Raw genomic sequence first — 11,619 nt, 5'->3', positions numbered from 1 at the left:
TATAACCATGATTTGAGATTGAGTAACCTGAAATAATTTTATTTGATATCGTCTAAATTGCCAAAGTTGAAGATGACACAAATAATGATAATGATATATTATAATTGCAAATTGGTCAATAAAATAATTCAACCACTAGAGCTAGAATAAAAATGTTTCCAAAGGTAAATAATTATTGTTTGAACATGATGAAAATTAAACTTGAGCGAAGCAATACATAAAGATATTTAATTTAAAAAGCTGAGCTTGAAGCTTATTACTCAGTCGTAGCATAATAACTAACTATAGTGATCATTGTCCATCCAATGATGTTTATCATGCTAAATTAATTGTCTTGTTAGTTTAATCCAATTAACAATTCACAAAAAAATCTCTAATCACTAAGATATACTATATATTAAGCTAAGCCACGGCTATTATAGTATCCGGATGGTCCAACCTTTCTACGACCTGATATGTCTGACTTCATAGATGTCCCAGTTGACAATGACAGTGAAAGGTCGAGTGACACCAGTGATGGATCAAACGATAACACACCCATGTTTGTGTCGTTCGTGTTTGCATTAAGAACAACTTGTGGTGGCAATGTATTATAATAGTAATAAACCGGGGGTGTTGATATCGTAAATTCCATCTCTGAATTCGCTTCTGATGATGCAGAGGTTATTTCTGGATATTCAGCTCTTAAATTGTTTTCATTATCCATTTGATCAACCTATTATTAATCACAACAAAAATAACACTGTTAGTTAATAATAATAATAATAATAATAATAATAATAATAATAATAATAATTATGAACAGAGATGAAGATAGGTGATGATCAACAATGTAATTAACAGAGTACGTACAGATAGAAGAAACTTACGGAATTGGCGGGGATATCGAAGATGCTAGATCTACGACGACGACCGGGATTAGGATTATTCATACGATTAAAGTATTTCTGAGCGTGACTAGCCACCTGAGTAGACGTACGAGTTTTAACGAAGTTTCGCGAAATACAACGCCAATTTCCCTTCCCTACCTTATTTAATCCTTTCAAAAACAACTTATGCTCTTCTACTGTCCACTCCACTCCTACATTCACCACAATATTATATTCACATCAACAATCAAAAAAATCAATCAATCAATACAACATGTATGTTATTTCATCATATTTCTTCTTTATGCGTGCATGCATACCTGCTGCTGGTTTGCGTTTGCGTTTGCGTTTGCGGTTCACTGCGGTGGTTGTGGAAGCGCAACTAACACCGTCTTTGACCTGCTCACATTGAGAAAGATGATTGTTACTGGTGGAATCAGCAACGATGCGCACGCCGAAAAGCATGACTTCGCGGCACCCATCATCCTCAGACATCTTACTAAACCCACTAGATTATTTGATGGAAGACGGAAAGTTTAATTGTAGAGATGCAAAATAAAGGATGCAACGATGATGAATAGAGTTGGATATGTTGACGGGGGGCTTTATATAAGGTTTGTTATTATTTGTTAAAGTTAGTTATTTGGAAAGAAATTTAAATTAATTAGGGTTCGCCACATTACAAGATAATGCGTCTTCGATATTAGATATTCAGATAAGATATCACATGTCATATATGCTTATTATTCCTTATTACTATTATTATTATTATTAGTCAATCCAATGTTAGGTTTGTCAAGTTTTTCATAAAATTCAAATCATGAATAAGATAAGATTTGTTTGTTTATGGTATGGTAATAATAACCAAATAAATTTGCTTCACATTCCATTAATTGGATGACTTGATTTTAAGAAAGATGACGGTGTAATATGTTACTACATATTCTTAAAATCTTTTAGAGTTATTTATTTAAAATAATGAATGGTAAAATCGATAGTCTTAGTTAATTAATTTCCATAAAATTAATATATTTAAAGTGATTTTATTCGTACAAAGTTAAACGATAAGAACACGGTCGAAATACAAATTTACCAAAAACAATACTGAATCAACACGCGAGATAATGCGTTTGATATGAATAATTCTTGCCTAGACAATTCTTTAGTAGATATATAAATTACTGTGAAATAAAAGAAAAATTTATTTAAAATCTTATACGTTTCTTATTAAGACTTAAGAGCCTATGATTAGTGGATTAGTATCACCATCATCGATCCATATGATTCTAGCTAGGGTAAAAAGTAAGCACAAATTCTCATTTAATTAAGATGGGTACTATTCGTCTTAAACTTAAAGCAGGTTTAAGACGCATGTGTTCTAAAACGCAAGGTTAGCTCGTAGAATTCGGAAAAACACAATTTTTTTTTTGGTGACGAGGCGCATTAGACAAGGACTCAGGCCAAGAATGCTCCACAAGATTTTGCTCATGAGGAGGCTTGAACCTGGGTCTCCTGGAAATTTCATCCAAGTTTTAACCACTATACTCCACCCTTGCGGGCAAAAAAAACACAGAATTACTATATATGTAGAATAACCCAATTTTTTTTAAATAAGGTCAATTACCTTGCGAGCCACTCGTTTCAAGACTAGACACGGGAAAAAGGAGTCTAGATTTTTATGATATTGAGATATTTTAGTGATTAATTGAATTTGAAGTGAAATTAGCAAATGTATGAATTATAGTGTGAAAAGCAAAGAATGAAGAGAAATTGAGGGTGTTTAGCATGATAGTCTAACTAGAAAATACAAGAAATGAAAACCGTTACAAAATGAAAAGTCCACCCTCAACCCCCACGTGGGTCCCATTTTCCGGCTAGTTATCCCCACCATATTAACCGCCGCATCCAACCATGCGGTACACCTTCTCCACCTCCTCAAAACTAGATTACCATTATCCACGTGGCACTCCTCCACCTTAATATATATAACGGGTCCCATTCCCAGATGAGTTTGGCGCGCGTTACATTACAGGTCTTCATCTTTATTCCGTAATTTAGAATAATATTAAAGGGTAAAACGGTAATATCAGTTTGTTAGCCCAACAAACAACCCAACTTTCAGTTCATAACAGACAGCTGCTTCGAAAGAGGGAACTTTTAACAAAACAAAAAAAACGCAAACATAAAATTAACAACCCCCCAACTTCAACAACATTCAACAAACCCAGAATTAATTTAATTTTAATTTAATTTAAACTAATCAACTTCTACATTAATCCACCAACAATGGAAGATTCCGAGGTAAAATTATTCACTGTTTTCCTTAATTACACCGAAATTTCACTGTCATTAAACACTTGTTCTAACTAACTGCTTTTTAACTTTTACCCTTTATATATTTTTGGTGAAAGATTTGATCTTTATGTGTTTTCGGGGTTAATCGACTGATTTATGAAATGGGTATCGCTTAGTTTTCTGATTTAGATGTTAAATTGTTGTGAATTGATGGAAAGTTGCAGAAAATGACGGCTTTGAAGAAGGCGTATGCGGAGATAATATTGAATACGGCCAAGGAGGCGGCGGCTAGGATAATGGTATCGGAGAGGAAAGCTCATCAGTATTCTCATGATCTTTCCACCACCAAAGATGAAGCTCTTCGTCTTTTGCTTCGCCTCAAACAAACCATGGATGCTAAAGTAATGTGCATAATTTTGGTTTTATTGATTTTGTGTTTGAAAATATTGGGGATTTCTGATTTGGGTCCTTTCTTCTTGGTTAATTGTGTCAAATTTTGGATCTTTTTTTTTTTTTTTAATCATTTCTAATGGAGTCAATTGACTGATAATGTTTTCGGTTTTGGTTTTGGAGTGGATCAAAGTTGCTCATTGGAGATTGTGTGCTTATAACTTGTTTTGAAGTAGCAGTTATTGTTATGATTTTCGTTGAGGGTTAGGATGTCTAGTTTCTACTCTTTTAGCCCTCGTAAGCTGGATGTTGGTACGTTAAAGAAATGTGGTTCTTGTTATTGATGGCAAGTTCTACTGAATGTGGGTTCGTTACGTTTTACTTAAATGAAAGTAAAATGTGATGAATATCTTGAGGGTCTGAGGATTCTTTTTTTTGCAGTATTCTCATTTCCAACTAAACCAAAAACTGACTATACTATGTGTTTGAAATATAATGGAATGAAACAATATGACTCGCTAAATTCTTTGCGCTTCTTATGCTATGAAGTGGCTTTGTGTTTTCATGGGTCATCCAGAAACAGTGTATGCTTTGAGGCAAGATTCATACATCTAACCTCTACCTTTCAATGGGCGGGGGAGTCCATGTAACACTGGGGTAATGTTGCTGTCAGTTAAAGGAGGGATTCTTGTTCTGAGTTATATTTTTTAATTGTAACGGATGAATTGCTTGGTTATAAGAATGTCTTTTGTTGGTTGGTGATCTCTATGAGGTGATTGGTTTTATGAAATCGAGTTTTTCTTTTCAAGTTCCGTTGTAACTTGTGACTTCTGCTTTCTGATTTTTCTTTTGTGTTGGCGCTAACACTAGCTGTTGATAATCATCTTTAAGACCTTGTTTACCTTAGATTATCAACATCAACTGTTGGTACTTTTGTCGAAGTTTTCCTCTTCAAACTTTTGTAGTTTAGGTTTTAGACATAGAGTGTGTTAGGCATAATATTTTTCCTAGCTCCTATGGTTTGATGTCGATGCTCATTGTCTATTGGTGTGAGCTCATTGTCTATCTAGCGGGCTACTCATTGCCAATTGGTCTTAAGATGAAACCTAACTTGTTTTATAGACATGGGTGTGTGCTGCTGCCTGCTTGTAGTTGTACTTTCCTAACATTAATGTCCGATTTTAATTATGGTTTCTTGATCTATCAATGCTGTTTCCCTTCGCTAGCTATTATTAACTGATGCTTTTACCTCTATTGTTCGGTGTGCCCCTCTCATTTTATGCAATTGTATATTTTGTGCTTACGGTCTTGTCTGCGCCACTTATGTTTACATTTCTCGGCGTTTAAATGAGGATTTGCAAAAAAAGTACTTGAAATGGGGTAATTAATTCTGTCACATCTACCAGATTAATGAAGCGGAGTTGAAATCCCATGACCAACAAAGAAAAATTGAAGTACTCGAAGCCCAACTTCAAGAAGCTGAAGACATAGTGGGTAGTCTTCGGGCAGAGTTGAATGAGGCCCATATGAAGCTGGATAAATTTGCGAAGAACCAAATGGGCCATGAATCCAATCTAATGAACAAAGGTGACAACGAAAATGTAAGCTTGCAACCAGGGAACAGGTCATCTGAAGCTATCTTAGCTTCTCAGACTGATAGGATAAATTATGGTTCACATGAGTGTTCTAGTGCAAATAATTTTTTGGAGGAATTTGGCTATTCTCGTGAGCCTGAGGTCCCGTCAATAATTAGTAGAAGGAAAGAACCTGGAAGGTATCTAAATGGATGCATCCAAAAAGTAAAAACATGTGATAAGAACCTTGTGGAAGGTCACTTTTCCTTGGGTGGAAGATTGGATCACTCGCAAAATGTGATAGTTGATGACACTGCATGTGTTAAAGAAGAGGAACATGTTGATACCGAAGAAACTGAGAATCAGGATCCTCTTAATATGATGCAAGTTCTAAAATTGTTGAAAAGGAGACGAAAACGAGGCTTTAGATACAGAAGACATAATGCATCCTTACCCAAGCATTCTTCTCACATGACCAAGGAAGTGTGTTCTAATCTGACTACGTCTCATGATTATGATGATATGCATGGAAGTGATGACAAGCTAACCGAGGTTGTGAACGAAGATAGTGAGGTGGCTAGCAGCTTGGCAGATACAAAGCTTGAGATGAAAAACTCATCTTCTTTAGACTTGGATGTTAAGCTACTGGAAACCTCTGATGGGCTCTCTAGTCCACCATCAAGAGATAGGATTCTTAAGTACACTTTCCAAAGAAAACGGAAAAGGGAATCTGTTGATAGCAGTCTCTCTCACGAGGGGAACCCTTTAAGAAAAGAAATCGCAATGAAACAAAATGGTAATCTCGAGCCTGTAAAATTCAGTGAAGCAACTGAATCTTCTCTTGGTGGTCGGAAAATGGCACAAGTGGCACGTCAGGTTTGTCTTTCGTCAACATGTTAAGTTATGCTTCTTATGACTCTGAACTCTGAAGTAGGTATACGTATATTTGTGTGTGACCACCAAGTATAGAATACCTGGTACTTTGACTATTGTTTGTGAACTGATTTCAGTTTAACATCGCGAACCTCTCATATGCCATTTTTTGAGACAGTAACAGAGGAAAATAAACTGACTATTTGATGTTACATTATAGGAAGTCAGTCTACCTGTCAACTTAACTTGCTTTGTTGCATCTTATATTTTATAATATAAAATCAAAATGTTTTTGGTTGTAGCACTGTGTTCTTATTTCAACGAGCCATTATACGCCATTTATGACCAGTTTTTGATGATTTTAGAAACCATCATAAAGCTGGTTCTTACAAGATAAGATCAGTTTCTTGAGGCATTGAGCTGTGCAATAAGTTGTTATGTCTTGGAGCTTAAGTAGAAAATATTGTGTAAGATTCAGGGTAATATTGTAAAGCTGGTCTATACATCTTGTGAGAGTTGATTTTATATTTTTCACTGCTCCTGACTGTTTCCATTGTCTTAAGGGTCGTACTCGTACATATAATGCAGCGATATGACTCCAGTGTATTTATGGCCCCTGTGTGTGTGGCAGAGACAGGTTATCTTACTTAAACACGGATATGGGTTTCGGACACGGAAACATATTCAAGTGGCTCTCCGTGACTCGAACTTTTAGTCATGGAGCCTGTCCTCAATTAAGGGTACGGGTACGAGAACACTTCTTTAACACACAAAATGAATTAGAAATATGAAGAATTTGGGTTTTAAAGTGAAATGATGAAGAGATATTTGAGAAACGTCAAAAATCATTTTCTGCTTTACATACTTGTCTCTTTTTACTTTTGTTATGTAGGACTCTTTGTGTGTCTCCGAGAGAAGTGTCTTACTGGTAAGTGTCAGGGGTTCATACAATCATACCCATAATTTTGAGTGTCATTCGGATATGGGAATGGGTTCAAAACACTGAATTTTGAGTTGAATTTATGGCGCTAGCAGAATAGGGGGTTGGACGTATGCAATGACGTTGTTTATGGATGACACATACTGCAGATTGTGTCGAACAATGAATTGATACTCTGGTAATTCATTATACAAAAAGCATAGCAACAAGAGTATAGTTAGTCAGTTTGTTTATGAAAGGGATATCTATGGTAAAATAAAAGGCAGTTACTAAATAATGCTAAAGCCTTGTTTCGATACCACGTTAGGAGGGGAAGGGGATAGAGGGATGGGAAAGGGAAGGAAGAGAAGGGGAGGGGGAACGGAGTAGGTGTTTTGGGGTAAAATTTCATCCAAATCTTTCCAATGTTGTAAGGTTTTTGATTCGCCTTGGAGGAAGTAAATTTATCCCTCCATTTCTGTCTTACCCTATTTGCTGACCAAGCAAAGGATTTTGTAACCATCCTTCTCCATCCCTCCCCTTCCCTCCAGATCATCGTATCCAACCCAGGCCTTAGGGAAACAGTGAATGTTCTCCAAAAATCACGGTGCGCAGGGTCATAAGGGCAATGGAAGATCTATTCCTACTTTACGTCGCCTTAAATTAACATTTCTAGTAAGCATTGGGTGCTGATAGCTTGATCTGAACCACTTCCAAGTTCCTTTTTTAGTTTAGACTTGATTGTGAAGACACAAGTTTGCCAATAATAAAATTTATGCTGATTGGATAAGCTATATAGTATGTGATTATTATGAATATGTTCAAACAAAATTGTTACATCGTGGGGACAAGGCATTTGAATTTGCTTGAAGTATTACGCACAATGATTAAGACAAGAAATAGAATGAGCTAGAAGACTAAATAGAAACTATCCTTTTATGGCGATTCAATATACCTTGGTAGCTTAAATCCTTTGTTTTATGCTTTTGAAAAGAATGTTTTGGCTTTAGGCAGTAACTAATGATAATATCCTGTTGTTTCCTGAATCCTGATTGCACAAGGAGAAGCAAGGAAGAGGAGCAGGGTCTTTGTTTTAAGTGTTAGATGCTACTCTGTCTGTCCTAAACAAATGTGGTGTTCAAGCAAAGGTTATTACCCTTCCATTTCTTCAGGTAGCCTTATTGAAGTATGACACCGATTTAACGGGATTGAGAAAATTGCCAAACCACCGTCTACTACTCTACTCTCCCCTCTACCCTCTCTTCTCATTACTCACATATTAGTATATTACCATCTAATCTCATCAGTCACATATCCTCCATCACCATGGTCATCGTCCACCATCATTAACCGCCACCACACCGCCTTCCACCACACCCAACCCTCTGACTCACCTCCATCCACTATCCCCCTCTGCCCGTCCCCCTTCCACCCCTGTCACACCACCACCCTTTTACCCACCAGCATTCGCAACCCCACCTCCCTCCATCTTCTCCTTTACCCAAGCTCTCTCCAAACGTATCAAGCTACTTTACCTCTGCGGCTCCTCACCATCCTCGAATCCGCCACTCACCTCCAATGAAATTAGGTTTACCAACAAGACGATCCATGGTGTTTGTATGGTGATGGTATGTAAGTGGTGGTGCTGGTGGTGTGGTTTGAGGTTGTTTGAATATGGGAGAGAGAGGTGGGGGTGGTGAACTGATGGAGGTGGTAATGGGGCTGGTGGACTAGAGAGTTTCTAATTTTAAAGTAGCGAATATTATTTCTGTAACTTAGAAAATTAACAATAATAGAATGGTCATTTTCTGCATACGAAGCTGCTAAAAGGGAAATCGAGCTAGATGAACAAAAATTCCAATAATAGAAATGGGGCTTATCGAAAAATTTGAGGGAGTATCACCACCTAATTATGCCTTGCTTCTGCTCATGTCTGGAAAAAGAAATCAAGTTTACCCATTACTCGAAAACTAGAAATCTTATTCGTATCATCGACTTTTTGTTTTGGTGTAAAGGGAGTCACATAAGGGTATATTCGTTAAGAAGCTTCTGCCAAAGACGATAATCAGAAAAAAAAAAAAAAGTGCTGTGTTGGCTGCATTGTTAGAATTTGCACTATGCTAGTTGAAAATTGGGACATCTTTGTCAATGGATTGTAGTGATGATACGAACTCACCTTGATAGATTGCTACTTTGCTATATTGCCGTTGCAACTTATCACTATTTTAACTGTTGCTGTGTTCCCATATGGTGATATGTTGAGTAATACCTACGTTATACATACATACCTTTGTAAGGGTTCCTGTGAACAGTGCAATAACTGACAGTGTGTTTGGCTTATATTGGCAGCTCGTATCCATGTCCGATAAGAAGTGGATCAAGTAAATGGTTAGTTGTTTACTACGTTGAAGACAGCTCTTGGAACTGCATTTTGCAGGGGTAATACGCAAATAAATGCAAGTGAATCGAGTCTCCCAAATAGTTGCTGATAATATATGAAGTTCCAGCCTTGCTATTTAACTATATATATATATAGAGAGAGAGAGAGAAAAGAAAGAGATGTAAATTGGGGTCTGATAAGTCATGCATCCGGGCGGCTACCCAAATGATAAAAGTTATATTCTTTTATACTTAGTAATATAGAATCCTCCTTTTGGTTTGCTAGTATTTTTTGGGGGTAGAATTTATGTTTTTGACAATGGTGAATGTTAAGAAATGTAATTATATAATAGGGTCTGTTCATTGCAAGACCATTTTTTCACCCTTAATAATCTCCAAGATTCATAAAGGTTCTATATATGTTGATCTCTACAATACTCCCTCTGATCCATTGAAATTGATCCGTTTGTTTAAAATCACCAACGAAACAGAGGTGGGTAATAAGAGACGGACTGCATGACATTCAAAAATCAAAAGAATGGTCGAATTTGAAAGAGGATCCGAAAGCATATAATTCAACTATATATGAATAAATTCCAAACACAAGTTAGTAGGAAGATAATTCAAAGCAACTTGTATTATTCAAAATCCAAATACAATTGAATAATAAAAAAAAAACATTAATAAACTGTAATAACCTAATTTACTAGATAATAATATCCTTCGTTCACTTGTAGTTCCTTGTGGATGTCCTTGATTTGGCTTTGCTCCTCTTCAACTTACGTAAACTAGAGCCATACCAAAATTCCTGCTCTTCCTCACCATCATCATCATCATCATCATCATAATAATAATCTCCAAACATCTTTTCTTTCTTCTTACGCTTGGGCTGTTCCTGATAAACCTCCAAGGTATACGCACAACTACTTAGCAGCAGCCTAGGACTCGTCTTGGTTACAAGAGCTTGATCAACAACATCGTCTTTGAAATCGAATATGGTAGAATACAGACTCTCACCCAAACAGTACTCCACCATCTTCAAGTTATTGTAGGCTTCATCAACAACTACTTGGTTATTATCGATATGGAACAATTCCAAATACAAATCACCTAGGCGGCATTCACCCGGGTTTAGGTTGTATGAGTATTCATGCTTCAGATCTTCATGATGAAAGGCAGCAATCATTGTCATACGAGTGAGTATTTCTTACTAGTTGCTAAGAATAATTTGGTTTGAATTTTGTTGTGTATTGTAGTAGAAAGATGAAATAAGCGGAGGTGAATTGAAGACTGTTGTTATCATAATTTCTGTTGGTTATTTATACAAGAGCTTAGGGATAAAATAAGGAAAGTTGAAAAATTAAGGGAAGGTCGGTGCGTCCTGAAATTATTTGTTGACGTATTTAAATTTGTTAAGGTAGTAATAATATGGAAAGTTTCTCTATTCATTAACAACCGCCTTACTCAATTGTAGTACTCAATTGTAGTAAGAAAGATTGTTCGATAAAAAATAAAAAATTTCTATTATACCCTAGCGTCATCATTTACTAATATATCTCGGATGGTACTAAAAGTAGTGAGTACCACCAGCTGAAACTATCTCATTTTCATATCCTATTATTTCAATTGTAAATTTGTTTCGTAGTTGCTCATTTATGTACGGATTTTACTCGTTCATTGACTTTTTTTCATTATTTTTTCATTGTATCACTACAAAAAGAATTAAAACAGGCGACCGATTTTGACGACTGAAATCAGTCGCTAAAATCAATTTGGCGACTGATTTCAGTCGCCAAACGTCAGTCGCAGACTTTAGTCGCCTTTTCTAATTTTGGCGACTAATGTCGGTCGCCAAATTTGGCGACTGAAAAATCAGTCGCCAAATGACAAAAATAGCGACTGAAATGGTAGTCGCCAAATTGGCGACTGATTTGAGGTAGCCGCCAAATTGGCGACTGAATTTCAATCGCTAAATTTGTTTTTAGTCGCCAAATTTGGGTGACGTAGCCAATATCACTGAGCAAATTTGGCGATCGAAAAAAAGGGTTTTTGGCGATCGAAATTGATCGCCATTTTGGCGACTACCCTAAATCAGTCGCCAATTTGGCGACTGAATTTCAGTCGCCAAATCCCTTTTTCAGTCGCCAAACCCACTGTATGTTTTGGTGGTTTTTTTCGTTTTCATTACTAGCCAAATATTTACAACCTGCATACAAACCGATGTTCTACAACGCCATACATCCCAAATTTCAACACACATAACACCATACATTTCAACCCAACACCACCCATTTTCTCAAACTTCATTTCATATATTGAA

At 36.4% G+C, this 11,619-nt stretch overlaps 2 protein-coding genes across 5 annotated transcripts; one reads left to right on the top strand and one right to left on the bottom strand.

The window, feature by feature from the left end:
- Positions 1–397: 397 nt before the first annotated feature.
- LOC141656470 (transcription factor MYB1R1-like) lies at positions 398–1,364 on the bottom strand. The gene is made up of 3 exons (XM_074463380.1): positions 1,190–1,364; positions 870–1,081; positions 398–715 (listed from the first exon to the last, which is right to left on the bottom strand). The coding sequence occupies exons 1-3, from the start codon at positions 1,362–1,364 to the stop codon at positions 398–400; spliced, it is 705 nt and encodes a 234-aa protein (XP_074319481.1).
- A 1,638-nt stretch (positions 1,365–3,002) lies between these two features.
- On the top strand, positions 3,003–9,683 carry LOC141609467 (uncharacterized). 4 transcript variants are annotated; one of them, XM_074428527.1, is made up of 5 exons: positions 3,003–3,170; positions 3,389–3,565; positions 4,961–6,004; positions 6,633–6,741; positions 9,270–9,683. In XM_074428527.1, exons 1-4 carry the CDS (start codon positions 3,156–3,158, stop codon positions 6,714–6,716), a joined length of 1,320 nt encoding a protein of 439 aa, XP_074284628.1. In that variant the 5' UTR covers positions 3,003–3,155; the 3' UTR covers positions 6,717–6,741; positions 9,270–9,683. The 4 variants fall into 4 exon arrangements, with proteins under 4 accessions (XP_074284628.1, XP_074284620.1, XP_074284640.1 ...); XM_074428519.1 differs by having other exon boundaries at positions 3,383–3,565; XM_074428539.1 differs by lacking the exon at positions 6,633–6,741 and having other exon boundaries at positions 3,004–3,170.
- The last annotated feature ends 1,936 nt before the right edge of the window (positions 9,684–11,619 follow it).

The sequence above is a fragment of the Silene latifolia genome, chromosome 1 (assembly GCF_048544455.1).
Source record: "Silene latifolia isolate original U9 population chromosome 1, ASM4854445v1, whole genome shotgun sequence".
In the NCBI taxonomy this organism is placed as follows: Eukaryota; Viridiplantae; Streptophyta; class Magnoliopsida; order Caryophyllales; family Caryophyllaceae; genus Silene; species Silene latifolia.
Note: the sequence above shows the minus strand (reverse complement) of the source record. Positions and strands in the feature narration are given on the sequence as shown.